This window comes from Coffea arabica, chromosome 6c (assembly GCF_036785885.1).
Source record: "Coffea arabica cultivar ET-39 chromosome 6c, Coffea Arabica ET-39 HiFi, whole genome shotgun sequence".
NCBI classification, from domain to species: Eukaryota; Viridiplantae; Streptophyta; class Magnoliopsida; order Gentianales; family Rubiaceae; genus Coffea; species Coffea arabica.
Window position 1 is genome coordinate 9,983,478 of NC_092320.1, and position 18,282 is coordinate 10,001,759.

Consider the following 18,282-nt stretch of genomic DNA (forward strand, 5'->3'; position numbering starts at 1 on the left):
CAATCAATTATTTAACATGTCTGATAATTGATCTAAACAAATAAAAAAAAAAGTTATATGTAAACATACTTAATTACTTTACATTTCATCCAAATGATTATGGAATCAAATGAGATTAACTTGGCATGCAAATGGAACTAAAGTGAAGTTTTTTGTATTTTTATATGGAACTCTCTCCTTACCTTCAACCAACTATTTGACATGTCAAGTAATTTTCCCTTCAAACTCTATCTCATTTGGTGTTCATGGCTCATGAAGTTGGACATTAGTATTTTGTATGATTTAATAGTAGTGTTTGATAAATTATGTATCTTTTGATACGGTCCGACAATCGGTATAGAATTAGCAAATTTTAAATAATGTCTGCAAATTGTACACAATTAACAACATCTAGAAGGCAAACTGAAAAGAACATAATTGCAATTTTTTTTTTGTCAAAATAATAGAATTGAAATTCAAGGTAGGGAGTTTCCGGTTGCTTCTTTCGCCTCATGGATTTTGGATTGAAGTTTTTTGGAGAAAATTTTTTACGTTTTTTAGTGATCACATTTTTCAAACACTTTTTATCTCACATATATCAAATTATTACAGTATATTTTTACACAGAAAATCTAGAAAATGGCAATCCAAACCAGAGTCACTTTCGTAGCAATTTTTTGAAGAATTTTTTATTTTTTATATTTTTGACCAGTTAAAACCAATATTAAAACCATAAAGAAGATTATTTGACTTCAGAAACAAATGCTACTCGTGACTCGACTTAGTATTTTTAAATATAGATTAATCAAATTTGACCTTTTTTAACAGTAAAAGAGTAAAAATAGTAGATATTAAGCAATTTATTAAAAGGATAACTTTTTTATACACGCTTAATATATAATTTTTTTTATACTAACAAGTTTAAACCATGCCACATAACATGAATTTAAGTTTGAAATTTAAACTTGACAGCTACTAATGCAAAAAAATTACTATACTATTAATGTATAAAAAGTTAATCGTTACTTAAAAAAAAAAAAGATTTCAACAACGAAAGAAGCAATCTTATCGTAACATTTAATCTCTTATTTTATTATTTTTTTATAGAGTTAAAGATTTTCAATCTTGACTGGTCTTCTTCAAGGGCAAGGTTTTTTTTTTTTTTTTTTTTAAAGCAAAGTGTACATGTTAATAAAGTGTTTAAAAGCTGGTGGGACAAAGTGTAATTAACCCGATTAATTATTGGCATTATACTATACACATTTAGACGCGTCACCACGACGTCGTGGTGAGCCAGTTTGATTATCCAGCAGAGAATGAAAGAATAAAACTAGACTGAATCAGTAACTTCCTGGAAGTGAAGAGAGATTGTGGTGGGGATTACACAAAATTGATGATGCAGAAGCTAACGAGGAAATGGAGGAAATCGGGGGATGAGGATGATAATCTCTCTCTTCCCACTCGCGATGATTCCCGTCCCATGGACCCTCAAGGTATTCCTCTATTTTCCTCTCCATTTTCAGTTCGGGAATAATTATGAAAAAAAAAACCTAATCTCAGCGGAACTTTGGTTATTGCTTTTTGTATTTTGTATGTATATTTTAAGGTTATTCATGTTGTTGCAATTTGGATATGCAGAACAAGAGGAGCTGGTCAGATCATTAGAGAGCAGTCAAGCTCAACAGTCTCTTCTTTGGAGGGTTTTTTCTCTACTTTGCAATCGATTTTTGTATTGTTTTCCGTCTCAATTTATCATCTCATATTTTCTTTTTCTATTTTTTTTTCTGGTCTTCTCAATTGTAGAGCGTGTTTGCTGGCCTACTTTTCTGCTACGTGGTGTTTCTTGTATACTCAATTTATCACCAGGCCTTTTTTCCATGGGAATTGGTATTTGCTTCACTAGAATTCTTTTCCTCCTTTACAAACATTAAAGTGCAGGATGTACAGATGTGTCTTATATGTATACATCTATTTGTAAAGTTTGCTTAAGAAATTGGAACTTCATTGGGACAAAATTGAATAACCAATAGATGCTTTGAATTTAGCATTTGGGGTAAATCAGCTTGTTCTCACCTTCTAGGCTGCCTAGGACTTAATATCTCACCAATCTTTTGTTAAGCAAGTTCACTAGGAGAACTAATTCTTTGTTTGTTTTGTAAGTTTATTAGCCAGGAAATGAAGTTAAGTAGGATTTGCTCACCGTTCTCTTGCATTTGTAGCTTTAAAAATTCATTATGAGTTAAAAAAATTTTAGTTGACAGGGGTTGGGAAGGGATGAAAAGTTATGACAACTGATCTTCCAACAGTTTCTTTTTTTCCATGTTGCTGCATAATCCGCATAGTAGACATCCGGCAAAACCGTCATCTTAGCCTGCATATCAAGTTGGTAATCTATCATCATATGTAATGTTCCAGCTTATACAGAATGCATTAATTTTCTTTATTTCACAGTAATTTCCCCAAGGACATTAAATTGTTAAGTTGCAAATTTTCAAAAGTCACATCTAGGTTTTTGTAGATGATAGCGAGACCAATGAAATGTACCACGCAATGCTCTCGAGCGGTTTTATATCCTCTTAAGTGCTCAATATAAGTGTTCATTGCCCATTCTTTTGTCTACTGATGAACAGCGCTATCATGCTTATTTTATGTACGAGGTTGACTCATGGAGCATCATAACAGCAGGTTGGTTTCCTCTTTTGCTCCTATCTGCAAGCAGCTATATGTCAACTGATGTCTAACTAAGATGATATTAAGTAATTGGAATTTTTGACACATATGATGTGCTACTTCAGAATTTGCAATCATATTGAAAAAACTCAATTTTGTTTGCTCCCCTTGGTGCTGACTTGGAACATATGGCAGATTGGGCGTCCGTTTTGGTGTGCTTACTGGCCATTAAGGGGTTACTGCATAACTCGAAGCACCGTCGCCGATGGCTCTGGTCCTCCTGCTGTCCTGGCTTACTATTGATGTTTTTCTGGTTGCATCACATGCTGAGGTTGGTTATTACCTGACTCTGCAAGAGTCTGTATGCGCTAGCTCAATTGCAATCTGGTCAGAAGACATTGTGAAGAATAGTAGAATAACCAACTTTTTTCACATCATCTTCACTTAATCTGAACTGGGCCATAGTTGCAATTATTATCTGATTTGAAGAACATTGTAAAGAATGGTAGAATAATTGACTTTTTTATATCTCTTTTCCTTAATCAAGGATGAAAGCTACTTGAACTTAGCCGTAGTTGCAATTAGTATTGGGGTTTCACAATATAATGCACAAAACTTTCATAAAAATAAGTTGGCTCATATTTTAGTAAACAAGCAACTGCATTCAAACTTGACTGATCATAAATCTGATCTGAATGAAGATATAATGTTTGTTTCCTTTATTTCACAGATTGTCAAAGTTTAGATGGGATATTTTGTGGCTTCCTCTAGGTCCACTCAGGTGAGCTTGCTTTGAACTATGCTAATTTAATTCTTGATTGAGTAAATGAGCAGAATATGGTTCCCTGAAATTGCAGTGGAGCTGGAGTCTGCCTTTATGTCGACCATTTACTGAATGAGTCATCTGAAGAAGTTAGAAAACTTCGAGGATATATGTATTCTTACAAGGCCAGTTAAGTTCCACTTGGATCATTGTTAAAAATGAACAGATAAAAGACATACACGACAATCTTTTGATTCTTCAGTGAAGAGAAGTTGGCTTATTTGGCAAGAGGACCGGCTTCACTGGTCCTCAAGTCGAATGGTTACTTTGTAGAACGCTTACTTGTCAAGATGCATCATTTTCCATGGCAGAAGCATCTTGTCTTGGTGATTGTATAGTCAACTAGTGCACATCCTAACATAGCTTAGCTCGTCTGACTGTTTCACAGAATTTTTTGTTTAGTATTTTATGGTTCTTTTGCTTTCGTTCACATATTGGTATTTCAGAATTCAATCAAATATCCCGGTGCTATACCTATGCTGTAAATTGTCCTCGTGTTTGAAAAGCCTTCAAAAGGTATCACTTGCCAGACCGGTTCACTAATACTTGGCTAAGAGACAAAATGACTGGTTGTAAAGCATGGACTTGGTACCATTTCTGTGCTTGAATGCCAATTCCCAGGTATTTTAGACGTCTTGTGGGATCAAGTGTGGTATTTACTTGTTCTGCCTTTTCTTTTGAGTGAATTTTTCCAAAAAAATTTTTTTTGCTTTGTACCATAAATATATTTCTCAATCCACATTTTTATATTTCCAATCACATTTTTATCTCATATACATTACATCACAAAAAATACTATAGTAATTATTCCAAATTCTCGGAACTCCAATCATCTACGAAGGCTTGTACTTGATCATAGGCCAGTCACAACAACAATGTGATTGCCACATTGCCACGAAAATAGATTCTTCGTATTTACATCGAATGCTTGAAATGAGAATTGAATAACTAGCTAGTTAACGCAAATGCTGAATAATTCTTTTTGAACAAAAGCTCATCTAGAAATGACAACTGAATAACTAGCTGGATACGCAAATGCTGAATAATTTCTTTGGAACAAAAGCTTACGAAAATATAGCATCTGCCGAATTTCCATCATATAGCAATGAATCTGCCAGGTTTTATGACACAGCTACAGCTTAATTGCTAATCAAGCCACTCGAATAAAATAACCAAGCTTGCTTCAATAAATAAAAAGCGTTAATAGATTCAAACTCAGCTTTAACTTGGCTTAATAAGCATAGAACTTGAAATTTACATGTAAAAATTTAAGATGCTCACTCAAAGCTCGATTTAACAAACTCTAGCTTGGAATTCGGCCTTCGAAGTAACCAATCAAAGCCTGATGACAAACAAACAAGCTTCAACACTATACTGTTCAACTCTATTAGGCTCGCTTGAGCATAAAAATGCATATGCTGAGTTGCTTTGGTTCTAGATGCATTCCAAACATGACTGGCAGCATATACAACAAAAAGTCCTAGTTCGGCAGCCACAGAAAATAACTTAAACTCAGCATTGAAAGAGAATTGCTTGACAAGGACAAAGCATCAAAACTTGCAGCTTCCTAGCCAAAAAACATGTATCGCAGCAACATCATCTGAATAAGCCACGTAATCTGGTAATTTAAGAACAGAATAAACTGTGAAAAAACCAAATCCATCTCATGGACGAAGAAAAGTAACAAAAACTTTAATGTATCATTCCAGTCAAATGTAATAGACTATTCATCATCTTCAATAATCTTGGTACCCAGTCCCTTCAGCCCTTCAAGTGGGATCTCTGCAACAGTAACAAGAGAGTAAAGCTCTTCTTTCGCATCCTCATCATCATTCCTTTTGCGAGCGATACGAACTCTGACACGTCTTGGGACACTTCGGATCCCCCTGCTCCAGACGTACTTGTTCAGCTTCACATCCACTCTGACATCTGTTGTTCCCATGGCTTTCTGTGCAAATCTTCTGACCTCCTTAATGGCTTTAGGAGCTTTCTTTTTGAAAGTGCTGTTAACCATGATAAGACCGCACAATTAATCCAAGCAACAAAATAGGGCAGCCTGGATGACAAACGTCAATGACCAAAATACTGTATTGCAAGTACCATCCATCAAAGCAGCCATAATTTGTCAAGCCACAAACAACGCCAAGTGATGCACATTTTTAAAGGACGGCATTGTCTATGAAACCTTTTTTTTTTTTAAGAAGAAAAGCAATAAAGGGAATTAAGTGTATTTTTGGTCTGTTTGAGCGGAAAAAAGTTTCAAAGAAATGGATTTGTCAACAAAGTCAGACAAGCATAGAAATTTTTCTCCAAAAATTACAGGATATAAACTGCAAGAATTGTTGCTCTTGTGAAAACAAACTCCACAGCTCAAACCAAACACAGGCTGGTAAAGTTTCAAGTTCTTTTATCTCACCTTTCCTTAAAATTCATGAAAATAGAAACACTCCTAAATTCAGAACAAAACCGTCTTTTATTGGTTAATCATGAAAGGACATCAACAAATCAAAAGCCTTGACCCGAGTAGAGGACATTTTGCGTGTGTCATGAAGGAAACAACAAATGACAGAGTGATCAGCGTCAAAGTTTTGGATTACAGCTAAACCAAAACACCTAGGACTAATGACAAGAACTACCATAAAACTTGACGAACAACAACAACTAAAAAGGGTTAAGTCCTACAGAATTGACAAAGACGCCACAACTGGTTCCTTTCCCATTCCCATTTACTGATGCTGCAACTTATTATCCACAGCTACCACGAAATTCAATTCTATTTCAGAAAGTAAATAAGAACTATCTTATCGATCCTAACGATCAAGACCCTTCCTCGACTTCAAATAACACACATCATTGAAATAAATTGTCACGAAGGCAAGTCTAAATTTTCACAAAAAAGACAGAACAGGAGAAGGGCATAGGTGAAAATTTCTGTGCGTGGTAAAATTACCAGCCATGCAAGCGCTTGTGGAGGTTGATGGTATACTCCCTGGTAACCACCTCCTCTTTTCTTCCTTTAGTTTTGTCCACCATTTTCTTTGCCCCTCTGCTTGTTTAACACTGCATCAGTACAAACAACGAAAACACAGATTATCAATATTTTGTTTGCTCGGAAGCAATTCTAATAATCTGAGAAGAAATTAGAATCTGTGTGCTTCTCAGATACATGCGCTGGTGGAAAGGGGAGAGAAGAGAGCGGGAGAAAGGATACAAGAGACCTCAACACTGGATCGTGGCGGCAAACCAGTTGTAAGACCCTTTCAATTACTAGGGCTACTGACGGGTGAATGCTGGCGGTGTTGATGATGGGCCCGCTCGTGAACGGATTATTTGTGGATCTTTATATTGGGCCATCTTGCCACAGATTTTTTCTTGGCCCAACCAAACTTAATATTAGGATCGATTGTTTTTTTTTTTTTTTATTAATCGTTACTTTATCTTTATAATCATACTTTATCCTAACTTAAGGGAAAGACCCAACTGAACCTAATAGAAGCCAATAAAAGCTAAACCATCATCGAACCAGATGGATGCACTACGTATCAATCTAGATTTTTAAGAAAAGCCAAATATTGTAGCAATTGATGAAAGGCAAGGGTTGAACTCTTGATTTCCCACCTCATCAAGCCTTAAGAACTTGGTGTTGGCCACCAGTCCAAAGGCTGGCTGACGGTTAATTTTAGGATCGAGATTGTCAACACCCGCAAATTCTGGGAATGCAAGTCTGATTCATTAATTGGGAGTCTGGGACGTCTGTCTTGTGGCAGTTTGCAAATTCTTTTTCCAACTTCTTTTCTTTACTCTTTTTGCCTTGATGATAAATAGATTCCTGAGCTGCGAACAGTGATTCGACTGGTGATGAAGAAAGAGAATTCTTGGGAGTTCTTACTCCACAATGTAGCGTAGTAGGAAACTGAGGGCGGGCCTCTAATATTTGATGAAGCAGAAATAGTCAGCGCTCAAGCAATTTTATTCCTGTAAGAATCGTCGACATTCGCATCGCAGTGATGATGATGATGAAGTCTCTCTCGCTCGCACAATCTGTGAGCACGCCAACTTTCCTTGTTAAATCTGTTCAAAACCCCATCAATAACAGTGAAGCATTGTACACATTCGAATTCATAGAATATCCAAAATAGTACATTAACTAACATCCCTGATCTTTACGGACCAGGGAATCTCTATGATACATTGCACACAGCTGCTATCCTACCTTGAATTCTGATCAGGCCTAATAATGTTGATGGTGCACTCACTTCCCAGGTTTATTGATCACCTCCACGTGTCTCATAAATGTTGTCTACTAATATTCTAGTCTATCGACTTATATATGCAGTATAAACTGAAAGTCCAAGCTTCAATCATCTCCAAAAGAATTTGAAGTGCTCCTCCACCTGAAGTCTAGTCCAATTCTTCAAGGATTATTTCTTGTTTGTTGAATGTGCCTTCCACCTTATGTGAACAAGCACGCCGACTCACAGTCCACTGTAAGTCTGACGACGACATTTTAATCTGGTTGGGAAGAGGAGAACAACTTTCGCTATGATCTCTGTGTACTTCGTGAGTACCTCCATAAACTTAGACCCAAAACTGCCAAGCCAGCAATGCCAGCCAAAAACTGCACCAATAATTGAGTACTAAAGTTAAAAAGTAGCTTCCTGGAGATAATAGGAAGATGCCAAAGGTTAATCAATTAGTTAAATGGTAGTTCTGTTGAAGAAGGCAACCAAACATAAAATGATAGTAGGTGCTCCTGAAAACTCTGATTACAAGTACCTACTCAAAAAACAGTTAATAAGATGCAGTTCTCAAATTTAGAGCAAGCACCTTCAAGTAGTATAAAGGATAAAATTATATATAACAAGAACGTTGAAGCTGCAGACAGCATGTGTGCAGAATATTTCATGTGAACAAAAAGTCGACCACCAGGAATTAGATACAGTGACTGACCTTTGCATCCCTACCATAGTGTTTTCTGCCAGATCTGATAAATGACTTTAACCTTTTCCAACGAGATGCCTGAGGCATTAGAATTACAACCGTGTATTGCTTGATGCAAGGAAAAGGTAAAATTCTCTGCAGAGCTAGCTGTGCTGTTAATGGTCTCAAGGAGTTTCTTACTTTGGAACGTCCCTCATCTTGAACCTACACAGAGAATCATACTTAAAAAGCATCTTTCTAACAAATTCTACACATGGTTCACAGATAACAATTTTGGAGAGCAGTACAATTAGAAAATCATATAAAACCTTGACTGGCACATGATTTGTGATTGGTAACTTTTACAGTTTGCTTAAAGCAGATGAACTCCCCTGAAACGAAAGTGTAATGACTGCTACCCTCAGTTTAATACTGTAACGTGTCAAGTTGTTCAGAAGAAAAATGCACTCCAGTAGCAAAAAACCTATAGCAAACTTTCTAGATAGGGTTAATTCTTTTTCTTTTGTTTTATTAATCGTTTCAGAAAAATGAACTCAAGATGTGGACTTACAAAGAAAACATAAACAGGATAATTTCAATTCTTCAAGCAGTCAATACGCATGATCTGGATATAATGCTTCAAATCCCAAAATCATAAGAAAATATTTGCGTCACTCGAAAAAGAAAGGTTTTAATCCTTCTAGCCCTTATTGCTTGTACTCGATAATGTCAGTATGGCAATAAGTTTCAAAGATACTTTTCCAACAAAGTCCTTCCTCATGCCAATGATATAGCACAAGCAAAACATGAAAACCACTGAAATTGAAATTCGCCATATCAGCATAAAGACACCAACCTGAAAAGAAGCACCAACATCACCACAATATATCCTTGACTGGTAGCTACGCAAAATCCTATCCAGCCAGTAGAAATTCTCCTGATGAAGCAGAAAATTGGTGAGTTTGTCAAAGTTCAAAAAGATAAGGAATTTTGCAGTTCCTTTCTAACCATTATTAGCAAAAAATATAATTGATAAATTTGACCTGCAATCCATTTTCATGAGCCCTTTGTTCAATTTCAAGAATGCTTAAGACATCATCATCTGAAGGGCCTTCATCTTGAAGACGAAGTATCTCAGCCAAAGCAAGATCCACCTGGGCAAAATAGGGCAAAATAGAATTTTTGCTTAATCACGAAAAACTACCCAAATTTGTAAGGGAAGAAACCAATTACCAATGCAGATGAGATGTCTGGATCACAAGAGAAATTGATACTAATGTCCCCACGAACATTACCAACTCTTGAGGGTTTATTGCCACCAAGGAAGACAGAAACGCCAACAGAGTAAATCTGATATACAATATAACACGATTGAGGCTATAGACAAGACACTTTGCAGATAATAAAGCAAAGAAGAGCTATGAAACCTGTCCATGCTTAAAGCGGAGGACTTGTAATATCTTGGTTTCCAGAAGCTTGCTCAGAAAGCCAACGAGGTGGGCATCTTCCATCTGACATTTCAAGGGGAGAAGAATTCAATTTGGAAATCACCAGAAAAAACAGAATCTCTGGGCAACTGGAACAACCAAGTCCATTACAAACGAAGAATGTACTTACCATATTTTCATTCTTTAGCTCAACAGGGAAGCACAGCTGGACCAAACACTGTGCTTCAACCATAGGGCTGTGAACAACTTCTCTACAACCAAATGCAACATTTACATTAGCTTTTGGCTTTTGAGAGAACATGTCCATCTTATTCATGTGTAAAGATAAAGCTATTACACAGTCATGTATCCAATGACACTAGATGGATGAGGTTCCTATGCAAAAAAAAGAAAAGTAAAACATTCTATTCTATTACTATGCGCAAACAGTATACAACTACAGATACCTAATTATGGTTGAAGGGAAAGTGAATGGCAAGCCTTTGAGTTCGTCGCGGTGGAAACTTAAAATGGGCTCAAGAGGCCTAGGTATCCCTCCCTGCATGATGAAATGTATACCTTTAATAGAGATGCTTGGTTTTCCTAACTCAAATATCCTTCAGAAAGGGAAGTGACTTACCAAATACAGCAATATCAGTGGCAATGCGATAGCAGGCTCAATATTCCCAACAATCACCACAGTAAAAGTAGATGGATCCTTGAAGCAATTGTTAAAAAATTGACATGCTTTAAATGGATCAACTTTTCGAAGGTCACTGATTCTTATTGGCTGCAGGAAAATGTTCAACTTATAAGTTGGATAAATGGGACTAACTGCTAAAAGATCCAAAATTACTTCATCACTCACTCTGAAGAAATAAGAGTTCCCATAATTGAGTTCCCTGACACGATTTGCAAATGCAGTATAAGGGTCTCTTTCTTGAGCACGCACTGCTTCTTCTGCCATTTGCATCACAATATTAACATCTTCTTCTCCTGGTTCCAGGTTTGTTGTAAAAAGTTGATATACAAGCTGGAAAGAATGTAAATGAAAAAGATTAAAACTGGACACAATATAATAACATTAAATGGTGAAACATTGAGGATACAAGTGAAAGCAAATCCAAATTTATTAGTCCTACACCCAAAAAATTGAATTAAATACAAAGGGGCACAGAGAAGCTATTCATTCAACAAAATAGGTATCGATGCTCATGAAATCTGGGTTAGAAACAAAGTTGCAGTCTCCAATGCATAAATCCGTCTACAATCATCTAATCTACTGCTTTTTCTACCCAGAACAAATAAAAAAACTAAAAAATGATGGTTGTTATTCCTCTCACAAAATCAACTTTGGATTACGTTAAAGAAGTAAAGAATAAATCTGGAAAATTGAACAACAGAACTGATAGAGATAAGCAGCAGGAATCACCTAAGGTTTATAAGAGGTGTGGCAAGGATTTTTCCAATGCCCAAGCTTTGATTTGGCGTGCTTTTGAACACAAACAACCTATTTAGGAGTTGGTTTAATTCTTAATGTGTCTATCTTCTCATTTGAGTTACCAGGGATATTTCAGTAATTTTGGCTCCTCACAGGAATTTATGTTTATGTTAATTTACTGTTTGGTGATTACTTGTGGTAATTAGTATTTTATTTGTCAGTCTTGGGGTGAATAAGCAAGCTTTTACTATAATTCTATTCTAGTTAAGAATTTTAATTAGAGTAGGAGTCAGGTCTAAGTGTACACAAGTCTCATACGTTTCCGCAAAGATAAGACAGATTTCCTTCATTAATAATATCCCTGCAGAATTTTGTCTTATAAAGTGATGCAGATGCCTAGAGGTTTCTAGAAGTGATTCCTAAAGTGTCCTAATCTGATATCCTCCTTGTTTGCGTGCTTTCTGTGATTTTCTTTAACTTTCTGTTCTGAGAATTAGAGAATTTTGACACCTGCAATTTGCCTATAATCTTGTTATAGACTGCAAGTTTTAAAGCCATGACCTACCCTACAAAATCTGTTTGGCCTGCCAAGCTGTTATGCTGTGTCAAGAACTCTCTGACTATGCTTTTACATGGTGTGCTGACCATGTAATAGATATTATAACAAACAAAACCAACCTGCAAGGCAGTTTCCAAGTCTGAAGGTGAACAATCACCAGAAAAGGTTCTCATATATGCACCAAGCTTTGTGCCAACGTCAGCTCTTTTCCCAGCAAGCATATCCATAAGCACTGAAGGTCTATAGCCAAAAACACCAATCTCTCCAGCAATTGTTGGACCCATTGAACATGAGAAGTAGTCACTTTCAGGAAGCTCAGATAAGCCCCCATAAGAGAAACCTGTGAATAAAACCTATTTAAACAAATAGTTAATTATGAAAACATGCTCATGGCAATTTGAAATCTTGTCAGGAGTAACTATCTAACAGAAATCTTTTTCATAAGAAATAACTCAGATTCTTCTTCAGAAGAGTCCAAGTAATTTAAACATCAAGAGTTCTAACTATTTTCTTTTATTATATCAGGAGAACCTTTGTCTAAGGCAAGCTCCAACCCTCCAGAATCAAGTTTCTTAACAGGAGCTATTATCAAGTAACAGTTACAAGGCTTTCCTTGGGTATATATTAGTCTCCAATTCCATTCCTTCTTTCTATGTCTTTGTTTTGGGCCAAGGAATGGAGCCAAAATATGAGACATATCACCTCTCTATATACATCTACACTCCTAGAGAATGAAGAAAGATACACCAGCTATGAGAAGCTATCTATCCAGCTACAATAATTCCAATCATCAGCTTTAAGGTGCAAAATGATTTCCTAAACTCCTTCAAAGTGTTCCTCTCTTTACATGGATCCCAAAAATTATGCAATGGACTATACATGTTTTCTTTAGCAGATGCTGCTATAATATGATCCTAGAATTCACCAAATCTCAAAATCATAACATCAAAAGTTTCACTAATTCAACTCCAGACCGTGTCATTTAGAAAATAATAGCTGAACTTGACAAACTTGCTCCAAGACTTGAATCGTAACATGCATTATTCCTTGAGAATCTCCACAACAGAATGGAGTTTCAAATCAAACAAATTTCATCATATTTAATAATACCTGGTCGTCAAAAAAGTCAGTGCATTTATAGCAAACTCGCATGCCATTTGATAAAACTAACTCAGTTGCCGCAATATTGGAATATTCAAGCTGCTGCATGATGGACCTGAAACAAAGTAAAATTGAATCAATAATTGTTAATAGATTTAGACAGCATGACCTTGTAAATAGCAACTGACAATATAAAAACTGTTTGATAAGGAGAAATATCACCAAAACCTAACAAGATAGATTACTAAAACAACGTACTCATCCATAGTATATTTGATAATCAGAAAGGTAAATGTACCCTGGATTTGGCTTTGTACTAACAATTTCTTCTGGAATGTATTCATCATCCCACAGAGAAATACCCCCTTCTTTCTCAAGCGAATTGATCTTCAGAACAACAGCTTTCAAATCATCCACTGTGGCTGTTGCATGAGGCTCAATTATCTTTATGACACAGCTATGTGATGTCATAAAGTTCTCTGAATATCCGGATACATCAGATGCCGTAATATCTAGTCAAAGAAAAAGAAGGCTGAGCAATGAGTTTCAAGCTTGGGTTCTTGTTAGCTACCTAAAATGAAGCACTCAGAAATACTCACAGGGTAAAAGAGTTTTGTGAAGTTGAGCCTCATACTCAATTCCAACAACAGGTTCATTCCGAAGAAAATGCTGAAAGTAAAAGGTGAAGGCATGCGATTTAAAAGGATTGCTTCAGAACCATTGGGGTTTTCCTTTAATAAGAGATTATAGGGAAGAAGCCAAGCAGAGAGAGAGAGAGAGATTAACCAACTACTACCTGCAAGTATTCATCTCGCAAGTTGGTTGATTGCATCTGATCTCGCTCCAGATATGCAGATTCAATCTCTGACATCAGCAAAGCACGAACAACAGTTATCTCACGTTCAGAGAACCCATGCATACGAACCCTAGCAACCTGAAATGGAAGGTATCACTGAAATGTATAATAAGTACTTAGATAAGATCACAAAAGAGGCATACCTCAGTGAGCATTGATTTCAGTGCCTCAATGGTCCCCTTCTCTTTACATGATGAAGTCATTATGTATGCCTTACAGGGATGAACAAGGACATCTGCAGCAGCTGAGCACGAAAAATATGGTGGATCCTTCTTACGAGATAATTTAAAAAATCTCTGGTTTAAAGCATGAAAAAACATGGACTCTGCCAGCAAATCTCGGTAATCCTTCACAGTTCTAAGCTCTTCAACAGCCATCTTGCAACTAATCATCACTGCTGACTGTTAACAAGCCAAATGGAGAAAAAAATCTATTAGTATGTATTATCTAACCAATTATTAAATAAAAAAAATTACTAATGCATAGAGGATGTCTTTCACGTATAGTAGGAAGACAAGAAATTTATAAGTGCATCCTCAAATGGATAAAGGGCAGTGCAAAGCTGACCCCAGCTGCTTCAGATTCCACAAAGCATGAAAAGCGTGGCTCTTCATGACATGGAACAGGGAAGTATGGCATAACTGGAGGGACTGCAGCTGAAAACTTGTGTCCAAAATGAGCTTTTATCAAGTCAACAACACCCTGCAATGAAGAGAAAAAGAGAGGAGAAAATTACAATGCACAAAGGCTTAACTTCAAACAACTTCATGGTTATCTCTCAGAATCAAACAGCAGAAAATGTTCAAACCTGTGTATCAGGAAAATCTCCAACAGCAATCACGCACATGTTTTGCGGGTGGTACCATTTTCTGTAAAACTCCTTCACTGTTTCAGGTGAAACTGTACGTATTACCTTTTCCAATCCAATGGGTAAGCGCTCAGCATACTACAATCATATTAGAAGTGTTAATCTTCAAAATGAAACAACCAGTCAGCAGGAGAATAAAAAGTCATTGTTCAAACCCTGAACCCTGAACCCTGACCCCAAAAATAAACAAAACATGAAATATTTGGCCTTTGAGCTTCATGAACAAGTATGTTTTCTAATTAATAATGAAGAGAGTTAGTTAAGCCGCACGGATCTAAGATTCTTTCCTTTTTCTTTAGTAGCCTAAACTATTGCCACCCATTAATTAATTGAAATGAAACACGAGAGAATAGGCTAATCCAACTTAACAAAACCTGTTTCCAAGAAAAGATTCCTAAAGATTATTGAAAACATGAATCAATAACAAAATTAAAATATTAAAAGAAAAGGGAAAAGTAGTTTTTAATTTTCATCTTTGTCCATCCACTTTCTTATGTTTTTTGTTAGTCTTACTGCCCAAATTTGGATTTTGTACAACTGAAGAAGCATCAGGGGGACAAAAAAAAAAGAACTGCTAAATGTCAAGCATCAAAATAGCAGTGGGAAAATTATTATTTTCATCCACTTAAGTAATTCTGTAGAGGCACCAGAACTTTATATAGCTCCATGTATCGAGTAGAGGACAATTTGTAAAAGCAAGAGGGAAGTAAGGTGGGCTGGACAAGAACTGGAGCAGGGTTGAAGAACAACCTTTGAACCTTCCATCATAAGAATCCAATGGGCATCCTGCATCCTTCCATTAGCATTTCTATTCCCCCTATACTCTTCCATGACAGCTCCTCTTTCTTTTTCCAGATCTTCCATTGACACGCGGACCTATGTAATAGAAGCAAAGAAAGTTGGAAATCGCAAGCAGAAAATTAAGGAAATACCCGTACACTTTCGACAATATTTTAGAACAGGAAAAATCTTGTTGGCACCTCCATACTGAATTCTGCCAAGACCGAAATAGCCTGAGACAGTAGTCCAGGCTTGTCAATGGGAACAAACAGCTCATAAACAGTCTCATCAGCTGATGTGACAGCATTTTGACAGGCACCAAATTCTGCCCCAATGCTTTCAAGAAATTTGATGATATCATGATTCGTGTAATTTGTAGTAGCACTGAAAGCAAGATGCTCAACAATATGAGCAACTCCACGCTCTTCCTCCTCTTCCAAAACTGAGCTGCCATGAATTAGAAACTCAGGTTGCTAACTATATCAGTCATTCCAATAATATGCGCCCCTTTCAAACGTCAACTAGTTCAATTAGCTTCACACATCGCCAGCACATCATAGCAGACATAAATTAAAGAAAAAAAGCCAGGAAAAATGCACATGGGTACACATGCATATATTGCACCATCTTTATTTAAAACTTGTCCTCTCCTTACTGATTAGCTGGATGAAATACATAAGAGGTCATGCATTAGGCTTGCGCTTATGCATAATCCTTGTCCATGGATGTACAGACAACAAAGGATAGCATTTTGGCACATACAAGCACACAAGTACATATGGCTGTATAGACAAGAAATAATAGCATTGTGTCGCATACATGTATTGCACCATCTTTCTTTCAAAAGAAATTCTTTACATAATATATATAGCTGTTTAAAACATATAAGAGGTCTCAACATAGGCCTGTGGTTATCTATTTACTATTACATACGCACATTTCTCCCCTTTGCAAATTGTATTCTACTTACTACAGGGATATATAAGCTACAGACGACAGCATTTTCACATGCATATATCACAAACTTACAAGTACACATATTCCACAATCTTGATTTTCCAAATCGCTCCAAAAATACTGCATATAGCTGTAGAAAGATACAAAAGGTTTAGGCAAAGGCTTGTGGTTGTATACATATGCATTAAGCCATGAAAGGACATTATTTAGTTAAACTTGTAGGAATATACATACGGGCGTATATTTTAGTGTCAAAGATAGCATTTTGAACATACATGCACATATCCATGGTAACCCTTCCCTCATCACATACAGACATACATATTTACACACGTGTAAAAATTCAAGGGGAGAACGTAAAAACATATTGCTTTTACCCAAAAATAAAAATCCTCCCGTTTCCACATAATTATCAAAAACTGAAGTCTGCACACACACACACACCTATACAACCCACTATAAAGAACTCAGTGTGCACAATTCTACTATATTTAAAAAAGAAAAAACTCTATTCTCAGTTGCAATGCGTTAAAAATAAATACAGAAGAACCCAATTCATATTAATTGCACTGGAATTAACTGCAAACAAGAAATTGAAGAAATGGCAGCAGAGGGAAGAGAGAGAACAAACCCGGCCTTGACAGCGAGGGCAAGAGCAGCTCTCATCCTAGGCTTTGGATTGGATCGGACATAGTAAGTCAGGCCATTGTCTAGTCTGCCATAGTGTACTCCGAAGGGCTCTTCCGCTAAAACGGCGTCCATGTCGACCTCGACTAGTTTCAAGGACCGAAAGCCACTCTTCCGTTTCTTCATCAGGTCTGGTGAAGCTGCCGCTGCTGGCGGTAACAAATCCATCTTTACTGTTTCTAAAATCACAATTGTTGTATACCGTGCTACTTATTAGCTTTCTTCTACTCTCGGCAATTTTCAAGGGGTAAAATTATTATCGGTTTTTTTTTTTTTTTGGGAGAGGGGTTTGGTTTGGGCGAGGGGGCTGTGACTGTGAGCAAGGACGGAATATCTTCTCAGTGTGGCGTTATCTACAGCAATACGCTGCGGGTTTCCTGTCTTATGATGAGAGGCGTTTTTGAGATTTCTTGTACTTTGCCCTTCGGTTTGATTAATCTTGGAAGCAGGTTGGGACTTCGGACTTCCTTTTTTTTTTTTTTTTTTTGGGTTTACTCAAAAAATTAGCGAACTCAATTCAATGTTTGCAACAAAATGATTTGTATGTCCAAAATTTGCTGTCTTTTAGGCATATCTCAACTTAGTTGGTGGAGACAAAATTCAATAATGTATCTAAATGTTTTAGTTCGACTCTTATATCCGCTCATTTTCCATTCCCTTTTATAAGATTGGGAATATTTGAAAAAAAAAAAAATTCTAATCTGCAACTTAAGGCCTTGAAGAATAATTTTATCAAAAGAATATGAATTCGAACAATTCCAAACTTTTTGGACGTAATTCATGACACAAAGTCACCATGAACCTCTTTAAACACGATGAGAATTACTAAAGAAAAGATGCATGATTTTAAACCTTGATGCACGATTTTATTAACATAAACTCGAACAACTCAAAATAAACTAAAGAAAAGAAAACAAAAGAATTAGTATTGCATTATGCATTTTTTCATTTATTATTACTTTTTATTTTATTTATTTGTGCAAGAGAAATGTCCTTTTTAATGGTTTTCAGATGTTATTAGTAGTTAGTGTTTAATTTAACGGTGTTATGAAAATCAGATCGAAATGACCAGACGGATCGATCGAATCACAAATTGACCATGGCACAAGTGCAATATTACTAAACCCAGAAATTCAATATTGTTCAAACCTTCCAATATCAAAATAAATACTCAATAAATAAATCTGTGACTCAGGATTGGACCGATCAAACCG

At 36.3% G+C, this 18,282-nt stretch overlaps 3 protein-coding genes across 10 annotated transcripts; 1 reads left to right on the forward strand and 2 right to left on the reverse strand.

Annotated features, from left to right (window-relative positions):
- Window positions 1–1,217: 1,217 nt before the first annotated feature.
- On the forward strand, window positions 1,218–3,902 carry LOC113693747 (uncharacterized). Of its 3 annotated transcripts, none has more exons than XM_027212405.2 (7): window positions 1,218–1,472; window positions 1,618–1,679; window positions 1,783–1,866; window positions 2,610–2,664; window positions 2,845–2,980; window positions 3,380–3,430; window positions 3,507–3,902. In XM_027212405.2, exons 1-7 carry the CDS (start codon window positions 1,373–1,375, stop codon window positions 3,604–3,606), a joined length of 588 nt encoding a protein of 195 aa, XP_027068206.1. In that variant the 5' UTR covers window positions 1,218–1,372; the 3' UTR covers window positions 3,607–3,902. The 3 variants fall into 3 exon arrangements, with proteins under 3 accessions (XP_027068206.1, XP_071908844.1, XP_027068207.1); XM_072052743.1 differs by having other exon boundaries at window positions 1,219–1,472; window positions 2,637–2,664; XM_027212406.2 differs by lacking the exon at window positions 1,783–1,866 and having other exon boundaries at window positions 1,219–1,472.
- A 1,061-nt stretch (window positions 3,903–4,963) lies between these two features.
- Window positions 4,964–6,833, reverse strand: LOC113692047 (large ribosomal subunit protein eL31). 4 transcript variants are annotated; one of them, XM_027210384.2, is made up of 3 exons: window positions 6,691–6,833; window positions 6,423–6,532; window positions 4,964–5,475 (listed from the first exon to the last, which is right to left on the reverse strand). In XM_027210384.2, exons 2-3 carry the CDS (start codon window positions 6,503–6,505, stop codon window positions 5,196–5,198), a joined length of 363 nt encoding a protein of 120 aa, XP_027066185.1. In that variant the 5' UTR covers window positions 6,506–6,532; window positions 6,691–6,833; the 3' UTR covers window positions 4,964–5,195. The 4 variants fall into 4 exon arrangements, with proteins under 4 accessions (XP_027066185.1, XP_027066184.1, XP_027066186.1 ...); XM_027210383.2 differs by having other exon boundaries at window positions 6,639–6,729; XM_027210385.2 differs by having other exon boundaries at window positions 6,643–6,699.
- A 696-nt stretch (window positions 6,834–7,529) lies between these two features.
- Window positions 7,530–17,492, reverse strand: LOC113693570 (zinc protease PQQL-like). 3 transcript variants are annotated; one of them, XM_027212102.2, is made up of 21 exons: window positions 17,013–17,491; window positions 15,625–15,871; window positions 15,395–15,520; window positions 14,585–14,722; window positions 14,344–14,478; window positions 13,920–14,177; window positions 13,717–13,854; window positions 13,520–13,589; window positions 13,219–13,432; window positions 12,930–13,035; window positions 11,939–12,172; window positions 10,688–10,852; window positions 10,460–10,609; window positions 10,287–10,378; window positions 10,010–10,091; window positions 9,820–9,903; window positions 9,626–9,742; window positions 9,436–9,546; window positions 9,249–9,329; window positions 8,423–8,617; window positions 7,530–8,090 (listed from the first exon to the last, which is right to left on the reverse strand). In XM_027212102.2, the coding sequence occupies exons 1-21, from the start codon at window positions 17,234–17,236 to the stop codon at window positions 8,013–8,015; spliced, it is 3,045 nt and encodes a 1,014-aa protein (XP_027067903.1). In that variant the 5' UTR covers window positions 17,237–17,491; the 3' UTR covers window positions 7,530–8,012. The 3 variants fall into 3 exon arrangements, with proteins under 3 accessions (XP_027067903.1, XP_027067904.1, XP_071908845.1); XM_027212103.2 differs by having other exon boundaries at window positions 15,625–15,866; window positions 17,013–17,152; XM_072052744.1 differs by lacking the exons at window positions 7,530–8,090; window positions 8,423–8,617 and adding an exon at window positions 8,648–8,784 and having other exon boundaries at window positions 17,013–17,492.
- Between the last annotated feature and the right edge of the window lie 790 nt (window positions 17,493–18,282).

Coding starts and splice junctions, on each gene's coding strand:
- LOC113693747 (XM_027212405.2), top strand. CDS start 1,373: ATGATGCAGAAGCTAACGAGGAAATGGAGGAAATCGGGGGATGAGGAT. Junction 1,867..2,609: donor CCTTTTTTCCATGGGAATTG/GTATTTGCTTCA, acceptor ACTGATGAACAG/CGCTATCATGCTTATTTTAT. Junction 2,981..3,379: donor TGGTTGCATCACATGCTGAG/GTTGGTTATTAC, acceptor TTTATTTCACAG/ATTGTCAAAGTTTAGATGGG.
- LOC113692047 (XM_027210384.2), bottom strand. CDS start 6,505: ATGGTGGACAAAACTAAAGGAAGAAAAGAGGAGGTGGTTACCAGGGAG. Junction 5,476..6,422: donor CACAAGCGCTTGCATGGCTG/GTAATTTTACCA, acceptor CATGGTTAACAG/CACTTTCAAAAAGAAAGCTC.
- LOC113693570 (XM_027212102.2), bottom strand. CDS start 17,236: ATGGATTTGTTACCGCCAGCAGCGGCAGCTTCACCAGACCTGATGAAG. Junction 14,479..14,584: donor GAGATTTTCCTGATACACAG/GTTTGAACATTT, acceptor TCTTCATTGCAG/GGTGTTGTTGACTTGATAAA. Junction 13,855..13,919: donor TGAAATCAATGCTCACTGAG/GTATGCCTCTTT, acceptor CTTCCATTTCAG/GTTGCTAGGGTTCGTATGCA.